Genomic DNA, 26525 nt, shown 5'->3' on the forward strand with positions numbered 1-26525 from the left:
ACTGCAGTCCTCTGATCCTGCTAGCAGGAGACACTGAGAAGGTGACATAGGACATAAATGCCCTCTTCAGGCATTTCCTAATTTGCGTGGGTCCTTTGCAAAGCTGTGAAATAGACTAAGTTTCTTTTGGAAGCTGGACATTTTTGCTTTATTTATGAAGACTGCTTTTTACAATTAGAAGTTGGAGGCAGTGCCTGTACAGCCTAGTCTAACCCTAAACTACTTGTTAAAACAAAAGGAAATGGTTAGATTAAAAATAGATTATCTACTTTTTGTTTTATTCCCCTGATATCTGTGGACCCTTTTTTAGTATATCCAGAAGATGAAATATTTTGGGCATGTTTGTAGTAAGTATATTATCAATAAAATACTACTCCTTAAATTTTGGGATTTATTTTGGTAAGAACAGAATTTGAAGCCATCTACTGAGAATTACAATTAGAGTAGGATATAGGAATTAATAACCTGTAATTTAAATATTTTTGTTATTGAAGCCTATCATGCTTTAAAGGGTTTCTTAAACTGATATACCCAATTTGAACACAATCATTACTAATTAAGAAAATTGCTTCTGAGGGTTCAACTTTGGTGTGTCCTTTTCTTAAAGTATTTGTGGATAGTACAGAAAATGCCTGACACCCTCTTTTGGTCTCAAGTCATAATCCTAGTTTGGAAGGGGGCATAAAAGTGAAGAGATAATGCTAAATTATTATCTAAAAGTTATCAGTCACCATGTACCCAGAAAAGACTGAACAGATGAAAAAACGATTAAGCTAAGTTGGGCAAAATGCCCAGAGATGCCAACAAATGTAGCTTACTTTAGAAAGGAAGGAAGGAAGGGAGGGAGGGAGGGAGGGAGGGAGGAAGGAAGGAAGGAAGGAAGGAAGGAAGGAAGGAAGGAAGGAAGGGAGGGAAAGAAAGAAAGAAAAGAAAGAAGAAAGGGAAGAAATAAAATAATAATGAATATATAAAAATTATGCTTAAGAGTCAGGAATTTCCTTTCTTTGATTTAGTTTCTTCTGTCTTAAGGATAATCTATTTTTATAACCCAAAATTCTAATTAAGGAGTGTAATTACACACATGCGCACACACACACACACACACACACACACACACACACACACACACACACACACACGAGTAAAGCTATTAAAAAAAATAGCATGAAAGGTCCCAATTGCCTACCAGATAGCCTCATGTTATAGTCTCAGCTCCGAGGTGGTACTGATTCTACCTTCTTGCCCTGTCACTTTAGCCTAATTTTAAACACCTTGAATTGCCCTTAAATTTTGCAAAATGCAGTGTTTCATCATTAAATATGTTACCTGAAGGATTTTTTATATGCATTTTATTGGATTGAGGAAGATCCCTCTCTTTCTAGTTTGGTGAGTGTTTTAATCATCAATGGGTGTTGAATTTTGCAAATGCTTTTTCTGCATCTATTTGAAAACTGTATGGTTTTTCTCCTTTATTCAGTCATTGTGATGAATTAAACTGATTTTTGAATGTTGAACTAACTTTGCATTCTTGTGATAAACCCCACTTGGTCATGTGTTAACATTTTATATATTGCTAGAATCAGTTTGCTCAAATTTTGTTAAGGACTTTTGTGCTTATGTTCATGAGGGATATTGATTTATAGTTTTCTTGTATTTTCTTTTCTGGTTTTGTTATCAAGGTAATTCTGTCCTAATAAAATGAGTAGGCAAGTGTTTATACTTCTTCTCTTTTTGTAAAGATTTTGGGTAGAATTGGTACTATTTCTTCCTTAAATATTTTATGGAGTTTACCAGTGAAGCCATCTGGGCTTGGAGTTTCTTTTGTGAGAAGGTTTTAAACTATAGCCAATTTCTTTAAAGGTAGAGAGCTACTTAGAGTATTTATTTATATGTTTTGTAGTGAGCTTCAATAACTTGTTCTTTCATGAAATTTATCTATTTCATATGAATTGTAAACTTTTTGGTGTACAGTTCAGAACATTTTCTTGTTATACTTTTAATGTCTGTAGGATCTTTAGTGATAGTACCTTTTCATTTCTGATTTTGATGATTTTTGTTCTTTTTTTCTTGATCAGTTTCACTAGGTGTTCGTGGATTTTATTGATCTTTTCAAAGAATCAGTTTTTTGGTCTATATTTCCTCTGATTTGTCTATTTTCTCTTTTGTTGATTTTGCTCTTATCTTTGTTATTTCCTTACTTTTATTTGCTTTGGGTTTACTTTGCTCTTCTAAAGGTTGAAACTTAGGTCATTAATTCTGGACTTTTCTTCTTTTTTAATATAAGCCCCTAGAGCTATAATTTTCCTTCTAAACACTGATTTGGCTGAATCCCACAAACTTTACTTTGTTATATTTTCATAAAGAATGAGGTATTTTATAATAACCTTTGTAAATTTTTTAATCTGACCCATGGATTATTTAGAAGTGTGTTGTTTAATTTCAGAATATTGAGAGTTCTCCTAGATATCTTATTGGCAGTGATTTCTGATTTAATCACATTGTAGTCAGAGATACTCTGTATGGTTTCAGTCCTTTTAAATGTATTGAGACTTGTATTGCCGAGCATATAGCCTATCATGGTTAATGTACCATGTGTACTTAAAAAGAATCAATATTTTACAGTTTGGGGGCCATGCTATTCTAAAAATATAAGTTAAATCATAAATCCTCTATGTCTTGACTAAAATTTAGTTTAGTTTTTCTATCAATTGCTGAGAAAGAGGTGCTAAAGTCTCTTACTATGGTTGTGGATTTGTCTATTTCTTCTTTTAATTCTGTCAGTTTTAGGCTCTGTCATTAGGCACATATACACTTATGATTAAAAATGTATATGTGCCTAATGACTTTGTTGAAAAGTTGACTCTTATCATTACAAAGTATCCCTTTTTATCTTCAGTGATATTCTTTATCTTATAGTTTACTTTCTCTGGTACTAATATATGTACCATATATCTACTCTAGCCTACATGTTTATTGTTTACATGATTTATCTTTTTCTACCTAATTATTTTTCTCTTGTAGACAGAGACTGCTTTTGCTTTTTCTTTTAAAAATCCATTCTGATAATCTCCACCTTTTTTTTTTTTTTTTTTTTTTTTGCGGTACACGGGCCTCTCCCGTTGCGGAGCACAGGCTCCGGATGCGCAGGCTCAGAGGCCATGGCTCACGGGCCCAGCCGCTCTGCGGCATGTGGGACCTTCCCGAACCGGGGCACGAACCTGTGTCCCCTGCATCGGCAGGCAGACTTCTCAACCACTGAACCACCAGGGAAGCCCAATCTCCACCTTTTAATTGAAGTACTTAGTGCATTAACATGTAATGTAATAGTTAATGTGACTGATTTAAGTCTGACACTTTTTCTGTTATCCCACTTTTGGTTTTTGTTCTTCCGTTTCCTCTTGCCTGCTTTCTTTTGGATGAATTTTTAGAATTTCATTTTAATTTCTCTATTAACTTTTGCAATAAACCTCTTTGCACTATTTTTTGACTTATTATATATTACAGTATACATTCTTAACTTTCTGCAATCTAATTAGAGTTAATGTTATGACACTTCACATAAAATGTAGAAACCTTGCAGTTATATACATCCATTTACCACATCCCTCACTTTATATGTTATCCTGTATGTTATATCTACATACATTATAAACCTCACATGATAGTGTTATAATGTTTTGCTTTAAGCTCTCAGGTATTTTTTAAATATAAGATAAAATTATACTCCTTAATATTTACCCAAATATTTACCATTTCCAGTGCTTTTTATTCATTCCTCAAAACCTGAATTCCCTATGGTATCATTTCTCTTTAGCTTGAAGAATTTCTTTGTCATTTCTGTAGTGTGGTCTGGTGACAGTGAATAGCCTTAGTTTTCCTTTATCAGAAAATATCTTTATTTCACCTATATTCTTAAAGGATATGTTTGCAAGATACAGGTTTCTTTAAAGATGTTGTTTTATTGCCTACAATGTTTCTGATGAGAAATACATGATAATTCTAATTGTTGTTTTCCTGTATGTAGTGTGTTGTTTTTCTCTTGCTACTTTTAATATTTTCTCTTTATTTTTGGTTTTCATCAGTTGATTATAATGTGCCTAGGTGTGGACTTATTTGCATTTATTAGATTGTGATTTTCTAAACTTCTTGAATCAGTAAATTTATTTCTTTCACCAAATTTGGGACATTTTCTGCCACTGTTTCTTCAAATCTCATTTTTCTGCTCAATTCTCTCTCTCAACTATTCTTCTGGTAACCCAGTTTTATATATCTGATGGACAAGCCTCAGATTCTCTGTTCATGTTCTTTCAATTTTTTCCTTTTTAAGACTGCCTGATTTCAATTTGTCTACTGTGTAGTTTAATAACTTTTTCCTCTGTTGTCTCTAGTTTGCTATTAATCTCATCCATTGAATTTTTAATCACAAATATTTTTATTTTTTTAGTTCTGATATTTCCATTTGGTGTTTTTTGTTTGGGTTTTTTTTTGTTTTGTTTTTTGCATTTCCTCTTTCTCTCATGAAATATCCTGTCTTTTTAACTAGTATGAGCATATTTTTCTTTACCTTACTGAGTATCTTATAATAGTTTCTTTAAGGTCCTTATTTAGTATTGCTGACATCTGGTTCAACTTTTCTCAGCAGATTGAGTCACATATTCCCTGATCATCCTATGTTGAATAATTCTTGAGTGTATCTTGGATATTTTAACTGTTATGTTTTGGAGGCTCTGGATTTAGTTACATTCTTCCAAAGAGTGTTGATATTTCCTTTTAGCATTCAATTAACTTGGATTCAAACTGCAAACTGCCATGCCTATAGTAGGCTGTGGCTGAGATCTCAGTTCAGTTTTTTACAACTTAGCTCCCAGCTGCTTTCAGTTTGTTCCCCACATTCATGCTCAGGAGTCAGCCAGAGACTTAGACTGAGTTTGAACATGGAATTTAAGGTTCTTTTTCTTTATCTCCTTCATTTCTGGGGCTTCCTCCATATTCTCCAGCAGCTGTGGTTGCTCCAGGCTTTTTCTCCCTGTTTCTCTACTCAGAGAGGTGATGGGACTTTTAGCTGACTTCCTTCCGCCAGTTCCTTTGCCACCACCACTTCCACTGCAGCTGCTTCTAGAGAAGAACAGAAAAAAACAAGTCACTTGCTCCAGATGTTGACTCCCCTCAAAAATCTGTCTTCCTTAGTTGAGTCTCCAAAGCCTTCAAATAGGTTTTCCCCCCTGGAATGTATATCTGTTATTTAGAGGAGGATTGGTCTGTTAGGCACTCTTCCGACTTTACCACTTGGGCATCCTCTGCTCTATCACTAAGTCTGAGTCTCTTAGCATCTTCAGTTCCTCCTTCTCAACTGACTCATTCCATTTAACTTCCAGATAAACCCAATTTCAGATTTACATATATATATTTTTAAAGCTCTCACTTTCACATTGGTATCACCTCAAGCTACCTATATGTTATCTTTCTGTTTTTCTATGTCATTTCTTAATAGAGTTATCTATTTTTAATACTTATAGTTCCTCACCACAAGTTTATACCACTCTTTATAGTTTTGCATTTTCTCTTAGTATGCTTTTGATATTTCTCTCTTAAAAGACATCAGTGATAACTGAACCATCAATTCAAAATTTCTCCTCAGACTATCCTTCATTTCTCTGTAACATTCAAGGCTGTTGACCATGGTCTGCTGGAAGCTTTTCCTTCTGTGACTTACATGTCATTTTCCTTTTTCTTTTTAGAAATAGCAGTATAGGCATGTTATTTATATATTTATTTTAAATTTTATTTATTTATTATATTTATTTTTTGGCTGCATTGGGTCTTCAATCCTGTGCGCGGGCTTTCTCTTGTTGCATCGAGTGGGGGCTACTCTTCATTGCGGTGCGTGGGCTTCTCATTGTGGTGGGTTCTCTTGTTGCAGAGCATGGGCTGTAGGCATGCGGGCTCAGTAGTTGTGGCTCGCGGGCTCTAGAGCGCAGGCTCAGTAGTTGTGGCACATGGGCTTTGTTGCTCTGTGGCATGTGGGATCTTCCCGGACCAAGGCTTGAACCCATGTTCCCTGCATTGGCAGGCAGATTCTTAACCACTGTGCCACCAGTGAAGCCCCCATATAATTTTCAAATCTTTATTTTTCTTCTTTATCTGTAAAGTTCTCACTGCCAGCTCCCCTCGTCCTCTATCTCTGAAATATGGTATTCCTCAAGATTTTTTCCCGGCCTTGTCTTATTTTTCAATTAGAAATCTCATCTACTACTACTGGAGTTGTTCCAGTTACTCCTTTTATGCTGATGACTCAAATCCAAAGTATATTCAAGCTTTAAAGTTATATACATGGGCAGAATTCTGGCTCTACATCTTACTAATTGTGACCTTAGGCAAGATGTGTAGCCAAGATCTTTAGGACCCACTCTGGGTAAAATACTAATACCATATAGGGTTGCTTATCACATTGGCATGCATAGTTTATAGTATACATATAATTTATGGTTAATGCTCAAATGTTGGTAACAATTATTAAAGCCATTTCTACAGTACCCGTCTCTCTTCAGACTTTTGCCCTACAAATTCAGTGGACTATAGAATCCAGATATCTTAAATCAGCATCTCCAAAATAGTACCTAGTACTGATGTCCCTTTTACAGTTAATGACACTATCATCTTCTCAGTTATTCAGGCTCAAAACATTGGTATTGTCTAATGGATGGGCTTCATTTTGGCCCCTTCCATTCAACAGTGATTTGCTTAGACAAATAAATACTCTCTTGGACCATCTCTCTTATTTGTTCCCTCTTTCCCACTACTATTTCTAACTATTTTTTAAAAAACCTCTTATGATCTCTCTTGAGGATCATTCTATTTAGAAAGGCTTCTAACTTATCTCACCAGGTCTTTTCTCTCTAATTTCCCATTCATCCTTCAGTTTGTTTCCAGATTATCCTTTTGAAAACAAAGCTCTAATCATATTACTCTACTACATGGATAATCACCATCGTCATCATCTAACGTTATTTTCTTATGTGCTAAGCAGTACCCTAAGTGTTTTACATGAACTGTTTCGTTTAGCCCTCCCAGCAGCTCCATAAACCAGATATTATCATTATCATCTCTGTTGAACAAATGAGGAAGCTGAACCTTAGAGAGCTTGATTAACTTGTGATGTCACCCAGCTAATAAATGGTGCAATCAAGTTCTAAGCCCAGGCAGAGCAACTCCAAAGTCTTCCTTCTTAATTTGTTAGACTGCACTGCTTCACAACTACTTCCTTATGATCACCAGTGCCTATCAAATATAGTTTAAGTTTGACACTACCTAACACCATACACAAAACTAAACTCCAAATGGATTAAAGACTTAAAGGTAAGACCAGACACTATAAAACTCTTAGAGGAAAACATAGGAAAAACACTCTTTGACATAAACCATACCAAGATCTTTTTTGACCTACCTCCTAGAGTAACAGAAATAAAAACAAAAATAAACAAATGGGACTTAATTAAACGTAAAAGCTTTTGCACAGCAAAGGAAACCATACACAAGACAAAAAGACAAGCCTCAGAATGGGAGAAAATATTTGCAAATGAAACAACAGACAAAGGATTAATCTCCAAAATATACAAACATCTCATGGAGCTCAATATCAAAAAAACAAACAATCCAGTTAAAAAATGGGCAGAAGACCTAAACAGACATTTCACCAAGAAAGACCTACAGATGGCCAAGAGGCACATGAAAAGATGCTCAACATCACTAATTATTAGAGAAATGCAAATCAAAACTATAATGTGGTATCACCTCGCACAAGTCAGAATAGCCATTATTAAAAAATCTAGAAACAATAAATGCTGTAAAGGGTGTGGTGAAAAGGGAACCCTCCTGCACTGTTGATGGGAATGTAAATTGATACAGCCACTATGGAGAACAGTATGGAGGTTCCTTAAAAAACTAAAAATAGAACTACCATATGACCCAGCAATCCTACTACTGGGCATATACCCTGAGAAAACCATAATTCAAAAAGAGACATGTACCACAATGTTCATTGCAGCACTATTTACAATAGCCAGGACATGGAAGCAACCTAAATGTCCATCGACAGATGAATGGATAAAGAAGATGTGGCACATATATACAATGGAATATTACTCAGCCATAAAAAGAAACAAAATTGAGTTATTTGTAGTGAGGTGGATGGACCTAGAGTCTGTCATACAGAGTCAAGTAAGTCAGAAAGAGAAAAACAAATACCGTATGCTAACGCATATATATGGAATCTAAAAAAAAAAAAATGGTACTGATGAACCTTGTTGCAGGGCAGGAATAAAGAGGTAGACATAGAAAATGGACTGGAGGACATGAGTTGGGAGGGCAAAGCTGGGGCAAAGTGAGAGTAGCATCGACATATATACACTACCGAATGTGAAATAGTTAGCAAGTGGGAAGCAGCAGCATAGCACAGGGAGATAGGCTCAGTGCCTTGTGATGACCTGGAGGGGTGAGATAGGGAGAATGGGAGGGAGGCTCAAGAGGGAGGGCATGTGGGGACATGTGTATGCATATGGCTGATTCGCTTTGTTGTACAGCAGAAACTAACACAGTGCTGTGAAGCAATTATATTCCAATAAAGATCTATTAAAAAAATATATATATAGTTTAAGTTCTATACTTCAGTCCTCTACAATCTGACTTCAGACTAACAATTCTATCATATATTAAATCTCTCATACAACTATGTTCCAAACAAACAGGGTGACTTGCTAAACTCACCATGAGTTTCATTTTCTTGTACCTTAGATCTTGCCATCTTTTCTGCCTGGAATAACCTATGCCTCATTTCTACCAGTTGGAATCATCCATTATTCAAGCTAAATGACACCTTTTAGGCTGAGACTTCTTGCATCCTTGTAGGATCCAGTTAGGATTGAGGTCTTCATTTGTAATCCCATAAACACTGTTTACTTCTTATGCAGGCATTGTAACAGTTTGATGTGTATTATAGTCACTTGTGGAAATGACTCGTGGGTTTATCTGTCATGTTTTTATTTTTGAATCTACTCAGTATACTGTTTTAGGTATACTAGATGATCAGTTAATGTTTATTGAATGAATAAAAGTTTGTGATTGTGGACCTCAATAATTAGGATTATTGCTTTGGATTTCTGAAGTATATGAGCTTGAGAGGCAGATATGGAAATTATAAATGTGTTAATTTAAGAAATCACCTTTTTAAAAGGACTGAGACCTTTCTAAATAATCATACTTTAAAATATTTGCCTCTGAGTTGGGTTTTGATTTTCCTGGGGGAGTTTTTGAAGGTGTAAAGTTCTAATATTTTAAATGGGAATTTTAAAACTGTTCACCATGGGTGGACCATGGTAAAGAGAGAGCTCCAAGAATCCCAGTGAATAAAAATACTCACATAGCTGAAAAGTTTTCTAGGAACTATAACTGCCATTCCAAAATAAGCCCAGTTCACAGAGACTTGAACATACAAATATAATAATTGCAAAATTTTATTGTTAAAGAGATTTGGTCAAACATTAGGCTGATATGGTTAGTCATTGAAGATGTTCTAGGACAGAGGAATTTTAAGCCAAAATTTAATAAGTTAAATTTAATAACACCCTATGTTCTAAAGGTGAAGGGAGACTATTCTTGCACAGGGATGGATTAGACAAAGATTCAGATGTAAAATAGAGCTGATGAGTGCAATGGTGGTTATAGAACAGAGGGGTGATGTATTCCTTCTGGGTGTATGGGTTGTGATCTCCTTTTGAATATTGATAAGTGTCTCATCAGATCCCTCAGGCAGTTCTTAAATATTTCAGCCATGTGCATAGTCTCTGTTTTCTTTCTGTCTCTCCTTTATCTTTCTGTATAAAAGTTTTGGGGACTAGATTTTGGCAACAATATAATTGGAGAATAGAAGCATAAAGCTTGTTTGTGTTGTTATTTTGTTTAGTCTTACTTTAGCTTTCACTTTTTATTGATGCTATTGGCTTTTTATCATAATTTGTCTTGTCTCTCTTCTCTCTTCATTTGTCTCCCTTCCTCTTCCTATTTCTTTTCTCTCTTCCCCCCTTTACCCCTATTCTCTTTTTCTCCAATGTTTCTTTTTTTTTTTTTGGCGGTAAGCAGGCCTCTCACTGTTGTGGCCTCTCCCGTTGTGGAGCACAGGCTCCGGACGCATAGTCTCAGCGGCCACGGCTCACTGGCCCAGCCGCTCCGTGGCATGTGGGATCTTCCCGGACCGGGGCACGAACCTGTGTCCCCTGCATCGGCAGGCGGACTCTCAACCACTGAGCCACCAGGGAAGCCCCTAATCTAGTTTTTGCTCAGGAATTTATTTAGTGCCTTTTGTTCGAGGAGGTCAACACACTTCTATCTATATTATTTTGTTTATGCTCAAGACAAATCTAAAATCAAACAGAGGCAGAAGGTACCAAAAACCTACATTCCTACAGTTCTTGAGCTACAGTGTGTTTTGGAATTCAGATTTGGGGGATTTTAGAATAGTAGTGTAATTAGGTAAAAGTAGGTTCTGTATTATGTTACATTCCCAGCGTTGTGTGAATGAAGTCGATCTCCAATGGTGAATTCTCTGGCTGATCCATGGGGAGGTGGTAGAGTGGTCTGGTCTGGAGAAGCCTTTTCTGGACCCTCAGATTTCATCATGTTGGGTGTAAGGCTGGGTTTGACCCTTTGTTATTTATTGCTGTAAGTGATTTTCTGTTCACTTTCTTGCAAGAATTGCTTTAGTTAAAGTTGAAATTCGTGACACAACTTTAAATCCATTTTTTTAAAAAAAGTGAAGTTCATTTATCGAGGAACTGAAATCATTAATTATGTTGTAGCTCCTCACCTTTTTTATGATACACGTATTGCTGTGGGTATAGTGCTCTAAAACATCTGCTCAGTAGTCCGTTATAGCGGTACAAGAATGCTTTTACATGAAGGCAATAAAGTAGCAGATGCTTCTTAATGACAACTTCCCAGTTCATTTAGGAAACAAGTCAGTTCTGGATTTGGTTTTTCCTCCACGTGTGGCACCTGTGCAGGCAAACGATTCTAAAGAGGTTAGAACTGACAAATCAAGTCCCTCTATGTAATTTTTTAGGGTGCTCCAAGTTAGTCTAAAAGCCTTATCTAACAGCACTTTAATGAAATTAGCATTTTCCTTACTATGCAAATAATTCTCTACCATTGTAAGTAACCAGGAAAATACATTAATTCAGTATTACCAGCTTACGCTTCTTTTATTTTATTGTTTGGAAACTTCTGTTGCATCCTGATTTATCATTAGCATTACAAATAGAAAAAGTGGTTGAATGCCTATGCTCGGTAACAGGGAGAATGGGGGTCCAGCATTTGGAAGTCACATTCCTTCCAGGAGCAATTTCTGTTACCTCAGAGACAAATCGTGAGGCTCTGGTCATGTCCACCTGCCACTTTGCACCATCCTTGTCCTTGGCAGGTTTGGCCTTCTCCTCAGTACAGTAGGCAGTCAGTCCCCTGGGTGTGTTCTGAAGGGTGCCAGGGAAGCCGCCGCTGCTGCCCCTCTTCCCCCATGTCTGGTTCTCCTTTACAGTAACTGCGTGGTCAGTGATTCATTTCAAAGGAAACTTCTTTTCAAAGGAAAAGACTCTTGGTAAGATGCACATTTCTAGCCTGTAACATTTACTGTAAATGAGTTTTTCAAGTCCCTTTCCTCTGAAAATCAGAAGGGCTGAATTTGGAAGTCTTGTGCTGAAAGAGGAAGACAAGGGCATGAAAAGCTGGATATAGGGGATGCTAAGGATCAATTTTGTCTTCTTCGTAATTTTTTAACAATGGTCTGGGCCAACGGCATAGTCTTTAAAGTGGATACATGCACCCAGGGGGCTTGCAGAACAATCCATTGAGATGTGGGAAATAATATTAGAGCTACTTTTATACTTTGTTTATTTTTTTAAATGAAGCTTTACTAATATTTAAACATGGACTCACACTGGGTCTTCACGCAGTTCATTTGTCAGAAGACCAGGAGTCCTATATGTTACTCAAGGCATCCGAAAGGGAATGGGGAACCAGGTGCTAGGAAGGGGCCAACATCGGTGGTTTACTCCTACAGGCTTTTGTTATGTATCACAACTTATTGTGCCCTGGATTTAGTGGGATGATCTCATCCAGTTTTAGTTAACACAACTCCTACTTGTCAGACTAGGGACTTTAAAGATCCCTGCCAAGAAACTTTAATGAACAACAACAACAACAAAATGGCAGAATGTGAAAACGACAATATAATCCGATCTTTCAAAAAAAAATTCTCTCTCCAAATTTGAAGTTAAGACTTCTTGAGATAGGATTTATATTTACTGTTATTAATGATGACCCTCAACCTGTGTGTATGTTGTGCCTAATGATCACATGAAGCTCTCTGTGTTGATTGGCAACTCACTGAAAAGCATCCAGAGCATAAAGACAAACCTCTTAGGACTTGGAGAAATGACTGAAATGTGTGTGTCATGATTTACTAGGCACAGCCAGTGATATATGTCTTCCACGTGGATCTGTGTATCTTTTTTAGCTGTTGCAACCATTAAAATCACCTACCAAAAAAATGGAGAAAAAACTGAAGCCAGACTTTTGAAATGCCATGTCATAATTAAGATTTAAAGCAGAACAAACAAAAAATTCTGTAGCGTATTCAGTCAAATTGCTGTCTTCAAAATATTACTGGCAAAAAAACGTGTCTGTACCACTACTAAATAACTGTTTTTCAATAACACTTTATTTACTGTGTTGATTTACACATTTGGAACCCAGGGCTCTTTGTCTATGTGCAGATTAGAACAAGATTCTTTATGAAGAGGAAGGAGGTCACGTCTGGTTCTTCGGAGTCCGTTTTGAATTAAGGCTGTGCCCCTGTGCTGGAGAGAGAGGCAGGACTGCCGGGCAGGCAGGATCTGTGCGTTTGGTGTCTGGGTGTATGATCATCCAGGACTGTGACCAGGGCTGGGTGCTCAGCAGCACGGGCTCTGAAGCCAGGAGCCCAGTGAAACGCTGGCAACTCTGTGCTCCTTTGCATGTGATTTACATGTGTGACCATTTAGGTGCTAACTTTTGCAATGGGTACTTTAAAATCAACATTTCTGCAACTTTATTCAGCCACAGCCACTGCCCCATAAAACTGAGGGCAAAATGGGCAAGATGCCCAAAGAGGAGATGAGGGCAAGGGGCCAGTGAAGGTCCTGTGGTGCTCAGAGCAAAGAGCAGAGCGGGACGCCTACTTCTATCAGTGCCCAGAGCATCACCTAACTAAAATAATCACTGGGAAAATATTTTTCCCTCATCTTTGTCTTATCCATGAAGGTTTTCAACTTTAATCTTTTAAAATGTACATAGTATATTACACAGAAATACATGTTCATAACTGATCAGAAGGTAAATATACACACATTAAAGATGAATGCTTAAATTTTTTGATTCCAGGAATCACAATCAAAAAAGTTGAGAGACCCCTGATTTATAGGACGGAAATGATAACAGAGAGTTTATGCTCATTCCATTCACTTATTTCATTGAACAAATATTGATTGAATGCCTACTATTTGCCAGGTACTGTTCAAGATGCTTGGGATACCTTAGTGAATAAGATAGGCAAAAACCATGCCCTCGGAGCACTCACATCCTAAGGGATGTGTGTGTGCCATAGCATAGCCTTTCCCTGACCCCAGACCAGATGAGACCCCAAGATACATTCTTATATTTTTATAGCACTTGCAACACTATAATCAAATAATTGTTTATGGAACGATTTGGTTTTTCCTGCACTCTCCCTCTGGTTATAAGCTCTCTGAGAGCAAAGACTGTGTCTGTTCTATTTCACCACTAACTCTCCAGTGGTGGCACCATGCCTAGCGTATAGTAGATGCTCATTAATGGTTAGTGAAAGAATATTTGCTCTGTCTGCACACACTGTGTACATGTGTACACATGTATGTGAGTTTGCTCAAAGCTGAGAAAGAAAGGCATGGGGCATTCTCAAGCAGAAACTGTTGCTGAGGGCAGGACGTGTAGTGACAGAATGAAGTGTGCAAGGAGAATTTTTAGTGTCTGCAAGAAGGGTTTGTTAGGAAGAAGCTTGGGTGATTAGAGGTGTTCCTAAAAATCTATCTGGGTGGATGATATGGTCATTGGACTAAAAAATAAACCTTGGGGAATGGGGATTAGGATATTAAAAGGGTCAATCCTATATAAAACTGGTTTATATTTGAAAGAGCTGAAACAAAAAAGGTAAAAACCACACATAAAAAATTTATAGATGTGGTAAAATTATGTATTCTCTGGGACTCTGTGCATTTTCTCTAGTAGCACTTATTGTGATGATAATTTTAATGATTTGTGTGATTGTTTATCATATCTCTTCCCTTTAGGGCACAATGTCTGCTGTTGTTCTCCCCTCTGTTCCCAGATCCTAGGACAGAGTCTAGAGCAAGGGTTGGCAAACTGTGGCCAGCTTCCTATTTTTGTACAGCTCACAAGCTGAGAACGGTTTTTGCATTTTTATATGGTTGAGAAAGAATAGTGTTTCATGACACACTAAAATTATATGAAATTTAAATTTTAGTGTCCATAAATAACATTTTATTGGAACAAAGCCACAGTCATTAATTTACATATTGTCTAGGCTGCTTTTGTGCTACAGTGCCAAAGTTGAGTGGTTTTGACAGAGACACATGGTTCACAAAGCTTAAAAGGGCCAGCTTACCTGGCCCTTTAAGAAAATGTTTGCGGACCCTTGATGTAGAATATAGAAAATACCCTATAGGGTATTCATTTGATGAATGAATAAATAAACTGATCAGTATACCTACTATGTGTCGGATAGTTTTATAGTTTATCTTGTTTAATACACTTTAAACAAGGAGAAAGTGCCTTCATTTAACAAATAAGGAAACTCAGGCTCAGAGGGATTAAGTGGTCTGCTCATCCAGAGAGTGCAGAGTCAGAAACTGAACCCAGGTCTAACTACAAATTCCATGCCCTTTTCCACATTTGACTATACTATGCTTCTCTAAGATCTAGATGTTTTTATCTGAGATTTGAATATACACTTCCACTCCAGTAGAAAGATGAGAACGTTCACTGTGCTCTCATTGCTGCTGCAATAGTATTGTTTAACCACCCCTCAGCCCCTATCTTTGTCCTGGCACAAGCACGAGGTATGCACTTGTGGAATTTTTTAAGGGGTTCTCCTAGTAAAAGAGCCAACAAGCAAACAAATAAAGCCTATTCACATCCACATAATCCAGAGACAGTTTTGAGGAAAGGGAAGGAACTCAGGCTCACTTGTAGAGCAGTTCACAGCTGATTCCTAGACATGATGTTTCTTGTGCACATACCGAGACAGCCCCTCCTGAAATTACTAGTGCTTGCCTTTTGGTCTGTTTATCAAGACCTTATCAGTTTCACTCTTTGGCAATGAAATTTACTCATTTCTGGATTTGAGTGTAGACGTTTATTCATATGCTGAAGGAATTTGCAGTTTATTCATCAAGACAATTAAAAATCTCACTTGTTTAAATTAGGGTAATGCCATCTCTTACCTTAGAAAATTACTTCAGCCAAACTTCAGCCTGTTGGATTCAATTATCATCATTCTTTGAAGGCTTAGAATTTATCATCCCTTCAGGAAATCTAATGAAACATTCTAAGATAGAAAAAAATAGAAAAGGGGGAAAGTTCACCAAATGGAGACACAGGTCCTTTAATAAGGTTCTTCTTACTACTTATAAAAATACAATAAAATGAAATTAAGGAAGGCCTTAAGATGGAAGTGGGCACACTAAGGTCTATGGACCATAGCTTGTTTTTGTAAATAAAATTTCACTGGAGTATGGCCACCTCTATTTGTGTTTGTCCCAGAACTACTGAGTTCAAAAGCAGAAGTTTGGGAGTGGAGCCCGAGAGTCAAATGTTTAACATCCCCTACTCCCCCAAATCCCATCATCTGTGCAGAGTGAAGGAATCCTGGGCCTGGAGCCTGGGGGCTTAAATTTGTGCTCTGGCTCAGTTTCTTACTTGCTGGGTGACCATGGGCCTTCCTCTAGAGCAGAGGAGCAAATGGCATAATGTACACAAATGTTCTTAGAAAAACTGTGAACTGTTGTAACTGAGGCTGGTCTTTCTTATGTAGCATGCAAAGGGTAACTCTGAATAGAAACACATTTACACTGATTCTGAAGCTCAGAATACTAGGTAAAAGTCTTTCCCTTTTCCTTTACTCAGTCATGATTTACATAAGGAATCTCTTGTTTTCATATCCCTTATCCTGCTAATTCTTTTGCATTTAACTTCTCAGAAATCTTAAAAAGTAGATGAGAAGAACCTGAGTTTTCCTTTAAAAAGTGCTTCTGAGTCCTTATTTTTTTCTAAGAAAATGATACTTTTTATATATTGTTCTGATGTAAGGACTAATCATCATGGACATATGTTAGGTACCTCTAACCATTATTACTATTCCCTTCTGCCGGGGAACCTGTGTTCTCTGGCACGGAATCTCAGAGGCAGCCTTTTCTGCAGTCCGCCTTGCGCTCAGCTTAGTTGCTAGCTGCCCAACTCTGGGTTCAAGCTGTCTTGCTGTCTCCCGCACAGTCCTAAAGGAAACATGGCCTTCGAAGCACAATGGAGCCAGCAGTAAACATCCAGAAAACTGCCAGATGTGCTTTGGCAGGTTTCTGTGTCCCCTCCCTACTGCCTTGGCCTTGAGCATGCCAGGCTGCATCGGCTTTAATCCCACACAGGAGACAGATTCTTTCTCTCAGTGAGAACCCACATTGGCCATGCGTATGCTAATTCGCTCCCCTCTGATGGAGCTTGGAGAGCAAAGAATGGCACCCCTTTCTTTCCAAAAAAAATCAGGAGTAGTGATAGTGTTACTGGGAAAGGGGGATGCTCACTGAGATGCTATCCTTGGGATCATCTTGGTACCAGTGTCACCCCAGATGCTGTCAGACACACGCCTGCCTGGTGTTGAACTCTCTCTGGCGTACTGGATGCAACATTTACAGTTGCTAAAAGAATGCCATCACTTGCAAAGTTCTTGTGACAATCACGCACTCAAAAGCCACAGAGATCATGAAAAAAAGAGTCATTCTAGGAGTAAAAATAGTGAAAAAACCACCCCACTGTAAAATAATGAGCACGTGAAACAAAACAAAAAGGGCCTGCTTACTTAGAGTCCCACATAGGTTATTTTTATAATTCATTTAAAATGTTTTAATAATTAAAATTCTTCCTTTCTTAAGGAATTAATTTTTCAACGATTTGTCCAAAGGCTTTGTCAGTCTTTAGCACTTCTGAAAATATTAAAAGGATGTTGGCTCAGAAAAATCAAGCAAAGTTTGTTACACAGTCCATCTTTCCATTAGATGGAAAGATTAGATGGTTATGTGTCCACTCGTGGATGCAGCTAAAGACTGTCCTGAACCAGTACTCTCCCTCTGTCACTCTTTGGCTTCTTGGCTACGATTCTGGCCTGTAACTGTTAGGTTTGAATTAAGAACCTGATTGGTGGAAGATAAACAAATAGAATCTCTTTCCCTCAAGGGACATTATGAATAAATCTCGTTGCTTATGTTTGCTCAGTAATAGTAATAGAGATTTCTAGTCATAGAAAAAAAGTTTTTCTTCCTCCAATTACTTTTCCCTGTAGGCTAAATAGAGATATGGATCTCATTTCCTAAGCACAGTACACTATTTGGGTTTGCTTTCAATAAAATATCTATGAAGTGTCTTTAGCATGATCACTATTTAATGAGATTTAGTTGTAAAGCTTAATTCATATCAGATTTTCTAAATGAGAGATCACTGTCAACTTATTGTTAATTGAATTCAATAAAATCAAGGTTTCTATAATTAATGTGAACTACTTAACCTTCTAGCTCTTTGAATGAATGTAATTTTCTAAACACAGGTATCTTCTCATTTAATGAAATAGCAACATTGTGAGGAAAATAAATGTACCTGTGACTCCTTTTTCTATTAACTCTTAATATCAAATTAAATATATCCAAATCCTCTTTAAAACATAATAAAAGAAAAGTAATAAAATATTAACAAACGTACTCAAAATGTTAATAGTAATCTGATGGTGTCTAGAACATCAGTCCAAATTAAGTATATAACAGTTAAGAAAGGGCATTCTCCAGTACAAAGAACAGTGGTTTCAGGATCAGTAGATGTGGGTCATAGGCCTGCCTCTGCCTCTAATTATCTGGGTGACATTGGGTAAACCACTAACCTTTTTGGGCCTTCTTGTTTGGATCAGCAAGGTGAGTGTTGGGCAAGATGGAATGATTGAAGTTCCTTTCACTATTAGAGTTCTGTGATTCTGTATCCTGTAACATGGTAGCAGAAACTTTTGTTGCCTTAAAAAAAAATTTATGAGAACTAAAAATATTCAAAAAATTAGACTGAAAGGTTTAAAGAACCTGCAGACCCATCAATCAACCCCAACAATCATCATTCCGTGGCCAACCGTGCCCCTTCCACATCTCCATCCACTGACACCTCTCCTGTGTTATTGTAAGGCTAATTCCAGACATCAGTCTCTCTTTATCAACGTAATCCCTCTGCCATCTGTACTGTTAGCCCTGAGGTCTTAGATATTGTATTTTGTTTTTAACGAATCTCAAATTGTCTAGCTATTTTTTCCTTTTCATTTTTTAATTGAAATTTTAAAATAAATACAGATTCACAGGCAGTAATAAGAAATAATCAGAAAGATCCCACATACCCTTTAACCAGTTTACCCCAGTGGTAACATCTTGCAAAATTATAGTGTAATATCACAACCAGGGTATCGGCATTGATACAATCCACTGATCTTATTCAGATTTCCCCATTTTATTTATACTGATCTCTATGTGTGTGTGTGTGTGTGTGTGTGTCTGTGTGTGTGTGTTTGGCTGTATACAACTTTATCACATGTGTAGGTTCATGTATCTACCACTGTAGTCAAGATATAGAACAATTCCATCATCACAAGGACTCTTCATGTTATTTTGTAACCATACCCACCTCCTTCTGCCCATCCCCTCAACACTAATCTGTTCTCTGTTCTTCATTTCTAAAATTTTGTCATTTTAAAATGTTATATAAATGGAATTATACAGTCTGTAACCTTTTCAGATTGGCTTTTATCACTCCGTAATTACCGGGAGATTCACTCAGGTGATTGTGTGTATCAACGATTTGCTCTTTTCATTGCCGAGCAGTGTGGGATGATGTACCACAATTTGTTTAACCATGACCTGCTGAGGGACATCTGAACTGTCTCAAATTTTTGGCTATTCTGAATAAAACTACTATGAACATTTGTGTGCAGGTTTTTCATTTCTCTGGGATAAATGCCCAAGAGTGTAATTGGTGGACTGTATGGTAATTACATGTTTAGTTTTATAAGAAACTGCCATATGGTTTTCCAGAGCGGCTGTACCCTTTTATACTCCAAGCAGCAATGTATGAATGATCTAGTTTCTTTGCATCTTCACCAACATTTGAAGATGTCACTGTTTGTTATTTTAGCTATTCTGATAGATGTGTAGTGATATCTCATTGTAGTTTTAATTTGCATTTCCCTGATGGCTAATGATATCGAATTATTTTTTATATGCCTGTTTGCCATTTGTATATCATCTTTGGTGACCTTTTGCATTTTTACTCCTCCATTTACTTCTTTTCAGAATTTAGAGTCAGAGTAGGCTTGCTGGTAAATCACCTATGATGTTTGTTATAATATACTTAAATGGGAGGAACCAGATGTGCAACTGCTGCAGAAAATATTGCTTACCAGTGTTCTCAGCTCTGTGTTAGAGTCTCTGGGAATACAAAGATGAATAAGACAAGAACCTTGGTCTTTAAGTTCTAAAACCATCTGGCACTTTGGGAAAGGGAAGCAGAAAGTATGTAGAAGTCTGAGATTTCCAAATTGCATGACTTCACAGGATGATATTTGCATGGGCATCATGAAGGTGACCACGAATGATGGAAAGATCCTAGCAGAAACAGTCCAAGAATTCAGTTCATTTAATACGAGTTAAGGATGCAAAAATGTCTTTCCTGTAGGTGGCTGCTCAGAGCAAGGGGCTGGGTTGACATAGCAGCACTCGCAATTAGAGGACAGGTACTCCAGCCTTCAAATCCTACAAAGTTACTCAGCTGCCAGTGAGAACAGTGACTGGAGTGAAACTTCTAATAGCTCTTGAAGAAGCTTTTTCTGTCCCCTCTCTCTTATTCTGTGGGCCTCCAAACTGTTCCAGAGAATCGGAATCTATGTCTAATTGATCACCAGTTGCAAGAACCTGGTGTCAACCCCAGCATATACCTGAGTGCTTAATTTGAGTTTGGGTGAAGGACAGTCTTTCCAGGAATTTTATCCTCCCTAGCAGGACTGAGTCTCAGGCAGACTATTTCTGAAGTTTTGTGCAGAAATTAATGACCGAATTCAATATTTATTTACAAACTGGACAGTGATGGTCTAAGAAGAGAAATAGCTTAATAGAGAAGAATAGGGAATAAATACACACATACACACAAATCTAATTTATGGTAAAAGTGGCATTAAAAATCAATGGGAAAATGATGGTCTATTAGAAATCATTTGGGAAATAGTCTTACCTCACACCATACACAAAAACAAAATTCAGATGGATTAATGATCTAAATGTCAATTTAAAAACATGTATGTATGTGAGAGAGACAGAGTATGTGTGTGTAGAATAGAGGACTTTAACATTTTTATATTTTTTAAGGATGAGGTGGGACATAGCAGGAGTCCTTCTAATGAAGATAGATAACTCAGAAGCTGCAAACAGAAAATGTACAGCTTTGACTACATGAAAGTAAGAAAAAAAATTTATGATAATATGTACAAGAAACAAAGTTAAAAAAAACTGAGTGAAAGTGTTTTATACACACATACATACCACAATATACTTGCACACCTTTGTTTTTCTATGGTACAGATGTATATATTTCTAGTAATAAGTTATTATTTCTAATATACAAAGAGTTTGTATAATTCAATAAGAAAAAATGGAAATTAAATATCAGAAAAATAGGAAAGGAATAAGAACAGGCACATCACAGAAGAATATAAATTATCAATAAATATATGAGTAGATGTTTACTTTCACTAGTAATCAAGGAACTAGAAACTAAAACAAAAAACTGACATTTAAAAATTCATCAAATAGGCAAAAATTAAAAACAAATAATATTCAGTATTTATGGGAATTGGGAAAGGGCATTCTTTTACATTTTTGCTGGTAATATAAATTGATACAGCCTTTTTCTGAGGACAAATTGGCAGAATCTATTGAAATTTGAAATGTACATACCCCCTCATACATTAATGTCACCTTTAGGAATCTGCATCATAGAAAAACAGAGGTGTATAAAAATATATGTGCTAAGATATTCATGGCAGCATTAGTTGTAGCAGAAAATTATAATTAACCTAAAATATCTAGCAATATGGAAATGTTTAAAAAATCACACACAAAACTATGGCATAGTCATATATTGGAATGTAGTGAAGTCATTAAAAGAAGGAGCAAAATCTGCAGCACTGACATGGCAGCACGTGCTAGTATGTTCATGAGTGAATAAATCAAATCAAGGAACATATGTATATATAGCATGACTTAATTGGGGATGCAGAGGTGGGAGGGTAGGTGGATGTATGTGTATAAACGTGTTTGCAGACCAAAAAATAAAAACGACTGGAAAAATACACAATGACCTTTTGAAAATGGTTACAAATCTGAGGTACTGAAGTGCTGGGATGAGGGGAATTTCACTTTTTTTTTTTTTTTTTAATGTACTTGTGCAGTGTTTGCAGTTATTTTTAATCACAATGATTTAATAACGTTACAAAAGAAAAGAAATTAAAAATGCTAAAGAACCCAATCTTTGACCAAAAAGAAAGAATTTTGGTTAGAAGAATTGCTTTAAAAGAAGATGTATTTATCTTTGCCAATGAAAATTTAAATAAAAAAATAGACAAAACTCTTCCTTGCTATTGTATTAATTTTCTGTATCTGGAATATTTATTTTAGTGGTTTCTCTTTGGTTATTTAATTCATTGTGTTTAATTGATAGTGTTTACTGGAGTTTAGTGAAAATCTATTTTGTAAATATCTTCAACTGTGATTTACCTAGTGTAATATCTCCCCCAGTGAATTGACTGTGAGTGGGGAATTAGTAAAGCAGATAACATCTGGAGAGTAGTATGTGGCTTTACTTATCTCTACAGGAAACCTTATTTCATATTGGTAAAGTTTGAAATCTTTCCTGTAGCTCTTCCCGATTGTTCATTGTTGTTACCATTTTAATGAGAGGTAGAAATGAGCCAAACCAACCTGCTTCTTTCCTTCTACTAAATTAATGTCAAAGGAAATTCTTCAGCCCAAATAAATAAGTGAATGTGGATGGAATCAGATTCTGACTCAACATGTTCCAATTAATTACTTCCAAACGTTAAGATACATTCTTAAGAAACCCCACACATATTAAAAAATCAACCAGTGGAGAATGATTAGGTGAGAAGTGAACTAGCTTAGAACCATCTTTGTTTAAAAAACCTCATTTAAGTTGACATTAATATTTACCATCTACTCTATTATAAATCAAGATTTATTGTAGGAATGTATCAAAGATAACACAATAATAAAGAAAACAGATTCATCTCAGGTTTTGAAATGTACCTAACAAATTCAGCCTCTTGCAAAATAGCTTTCTTATTCAAAATGGAACTGGGAATTGTTCAGCACAGAGTGAATCACCTTTTGGCAAGTACAATAGAATCTTTAGGGACATTTCGCAGTATCTTGTTCAATTGTTAGGATGTTTTTAGCTTTCACAGGTAAGGAAGAAGGTAGCTTGTATAGTCATCATCTTGTTGCTAAAATTGTACAGTAAAGATTTTTCAGAGTTGCTGTTGCAATAGATCTTTTTACTTTTTTTTTTTTTCTTCCTGTTTCTTTACCCAGAGCTGCTTTGTCTCTCAAAAACAATCTGGAATTACTTAATGCTGTTTTCTGGTTTTACTATTTACCCAGGACTCAAATGTTAAACATTAATGTGGGAAACTCCCTTTTCCTTACCTCATAGTCCTATATTTATTTAACTGTTATTTTGCAAGAAGAAAACCTCATCTTTCTCTCTCTGTGTTAAAGGACTTCTTTTTATTGACAGACACATTTAGTTTTTGTATTTGCTTTTTTTCAGGAGGCTTTAGAGCCACCCCTGGATGATTTTGAGGTGACGGAGCCCACCACGGCAACCGAAGTGATTAAATATGAGTATCATGTCTTATATTCCTGCAGCTACCAAGTGCCTGTGCTTTACTTTAGGGCAAGCTTTTTAGGTAAGACCATGTTGGAAGCTAAATGTAAATTCATAGCATTTACATATAAGGCAGAAAGCAGATTTGGAAAATTATTCTTGAGAGAAAAAAATAGAGTTAAAAATAAGAAAACTGTGGGTGAGGTAAGGTTTTACCAGTAAATTTTCTCATGCTTTAGAAAGAGTATCAAGACTTCAGAGTGAATGATATCATCCCAGCCTTAAGTCTGATCTTCAGATTCTTGGCCTCCTGCCCAGCGTTGACTAAGCCCCCTGGCCCTTTTTCTTTTCTTTACTTTAAACAAGGAGGAACAACTTAAAGCTACAATGTTTATTTACTTCTAACTTTACAGTAAAAATTTGTTTCAATCTCAAGTGATCCCATTAACTCAAAAGTCCCCATGTCTCCTTCCCCAAGCACAAATTATTATTTCAGGAACTGTTTATCAATCCATTTAAGCTATATTTAAAAATAGCACTAACATTTCCTTCGGCCATCTATACATCTCCAATACCTCAGCTTCCTGCGATGCTGTTACTCAACTCATCCCCCTTGCCAAGAAGGTGGAACACCCTGTCTCCTCTGAGGCCTTGGCTAATAAAGCTTATTTAATGAGCAGCCGCGTGGAGCCCTCACCCTGCAGCGCAGCCGGGACTCCCCCTCTTCATGTCCTGTGACTTAACCGGGTCAACATCTTGAGGTCCCTCCACCCTGGGCTCAGAGACAACCCCAGCCCACCCCTACCCTATCTCTCCTTTTCTGTCTGGACTTAGCAGCATTTTGCATTTTGAACAGGCTTCTAACCTTTTCTGGATAGCTAAGACATCTGAATTTAGCCAGTGATATTTTATTTTTAATTAAAAAGTAGCTTAAGCTGCTTTGGATGTGTATTTGGTAGATTTAATCACTTGCTGCCTTATATTGTTTAATGGTCTCTAATTTTGCAGTGTTGGCGGTTTAACAAGCACTTAGGATTTAAAACACAAGAACAAATTCTCATAGACTCCCTGGTGAGAAGATTTTACTCTGAGGTGCAGCTCCTAAGAACTGACAATTTGGGGTAAATTTTCAACATGGAACATGGGGAGTTGAGGACACTGATAGTTCACCAATTCACAAACTCTTGCTGCAGATTTATCCGTATGATTATTACAGGCCTTTAAAACACTCACTTTATTGTAATTCTATTGGGTTTGGAGCCCAGAGGTTAAAGGAAGTTTCTTGTCAGTGAGCTGTGTTATACTAAAAAGTAGAAGGGGATACATTTATTTACCAGAGGGAAGAAAAATGTCCTTCTAGGTTTTGGTTTGCAAGGGCTCTACCCAGTACCTTCTGGATTCAAAGCCATGTCAAGGCTGCAGGTAGAGGAAATAGGACACTACTTCTTCAATACTGTACTTTCATATAATTAGTATTCACCATAAGCAGTTAATCACCAGAGAAGAGCTCCCAGAGACAAAACAAGTTGTTTAGCTTGTCAGCATTAGGGAATCGGAGGTGCTGAAACATGACTGCTTCTAGCTGGAAGTGGGTCTTGCCGAGGCCGGCGGATGAGCTCATACGTGTACTTTGCTCTTATGTGCCAACAGCTCCCCTTACAGTTCAGCACAGTAATTGTTCCTGCAAATCCAATTATATTTTAATGAAATTTGTATACTTCCTAAGATCTTTTCTTCATGACGGTTTTCTATTTCTTAAAAAAAAAAAACAAAAAAAACCCCTAGCCTTTTTGGATCCTATTTATATATTTTTAAGATGCTCTTCATTTACGTTTTTATAAAGGAAATCAAAATGAGTCATTTATTTTGTGTGGAAGCATTTCTTATTCTCCACCCTCCCTACTCTGTGTTCTATAGAATGAGCATTAGGAATTTTTTAATTCCGGAATTCACTTAGTGGTTTTCCAGGTACATTAAAATACCACATTTAATTTTTTTAAAGCATACTGAATGTTTTCCTGTGAAGAAACATGAAAAATGGTTCTTTCCTTTATCATAGTCTAATAATTTCTTTTCTCTTTTCTACCTAACTTAACCTAATGAGTATTCTAAAAATGTATCGGCCTTTACTCTGGTGTCAGAATTTTTCCTTCTTTCCCCTCAGTCCATTCCCTCTTTATTTGTTACGTGATTACTCTGGCCCTTCATCTCTTAAACAAATCTCTGTCAGTGTGGTGAATGGATTCCTAACATCTTCCTCTTATTCCAGGTCCAGATTTTTCTTTGTCTCATTCTAAGAGAGTTCCGACCTAGAAAAAGGGTGGCTATAAAATTTCTTGCTCAGGGGTCTTTTTTTGTTGCTTCAAAAATAGTTCACTTAGCCTTGTTTTTGACAGATATTTAGGATTTTTTTTTTTTGCATTTGACTCAGTAAAAATTAGTTTCTCTGCTTTGCTCTAAATTTTATTTCAGTACCTCTTTTTTTAGGTAAAGAAAGTGGTAAGTAATTCCCATTTAAATTGACATTACCTTTTCTTTTATCGACTGGCTTAGATGCCAGAGGAAATCTTTATTCTGTTTCTTGAAATGCATATCATTGGACTGTGATTACCTCTTATTCCTTGATATGTCCAGTGTCCACCAGGCCAACTACTGCCTAAGACTCAGCTTACATGCCACTTACTGTTGTCACCCCCATGTCATATCATATCACATTATATTATATATCATGTTGCACAATATCAGAAAAATATTTGTTTACTTGTCCCCTATAAAATGGTAAGCTAGAAGATAGAGGTTTAAGGTAAAAAGAGGGAGGAAGGAAATTAATAGTGAGTACTTGCAATCTACAAAGTTATAAACTTTATTCATAGCTCTGTGTGTGTGTGTGTAATACATATATGACATATGTATTCTTTGTCTTACTCATTTTTTTTTTTTTTTTTTTTTTGCTGTACGCGGGCCTCTCGCTGCTGTGGCCTCTCCCGTTGCGGAGCACAGGCTCCAGACGCGCAGGCTCAGCCAGCCATGGCTCACGGGCCCAGCCACTCCGCGGCATGTGGGATCCTCCCGGACCGGGCACGAACCCGTGTCCCCTGCATCGGCAGGCGGACCCTCAACCACTGCGCCACCAGGGAAGCCCTGTCTTACTCATTTTTATACCCACAGTATCAACAAGTATTTATTGAATGAAACAG

The 26525-nt window shown here is 36.8% G+C and overlaps 1 protein-coding gene across 4 annotated transcripts in view; it reads left to right on the plus strand.

Moving 5' to 3' along the window:
* ATG10 (autophagy related 10) overlaps nucleotides 1-26525 on the plus strand; it is a 230474-nt gene that overhangs the window by 108052 nt on the left and 95897 nt on the right. For all 4 annotated transcript variants that reach the window (XR_014296608.1, XR_014296609.1, XR_014296610.1 and 1 more), the window contains exon 4: nucleotides 23272-23410. Coding sequence is in view for 1 of the 4 variants with exons in the window: in XM_082652615.1 (XP_082508741.1) it covers nucleotides 23272-23410 (139 nt within the window). In the remaining 3 variants the exon portion in view is untranslated. The remainder of the gene's footprint in view (nucleotides 1-23271; nucleotides 23411-26525) is intronic.

Source organism: Grampus griseus (assembly GCF_964374135.1).
Source record: "Grampus griseus genome assembly, chromosome: 3".
Classification (NCBI taxonomy): Eukaryota; Metazoa; Chordata; class Mammalia; order Artiodactyla; family Delphinidae; genus Grampus; species Grampus griseus.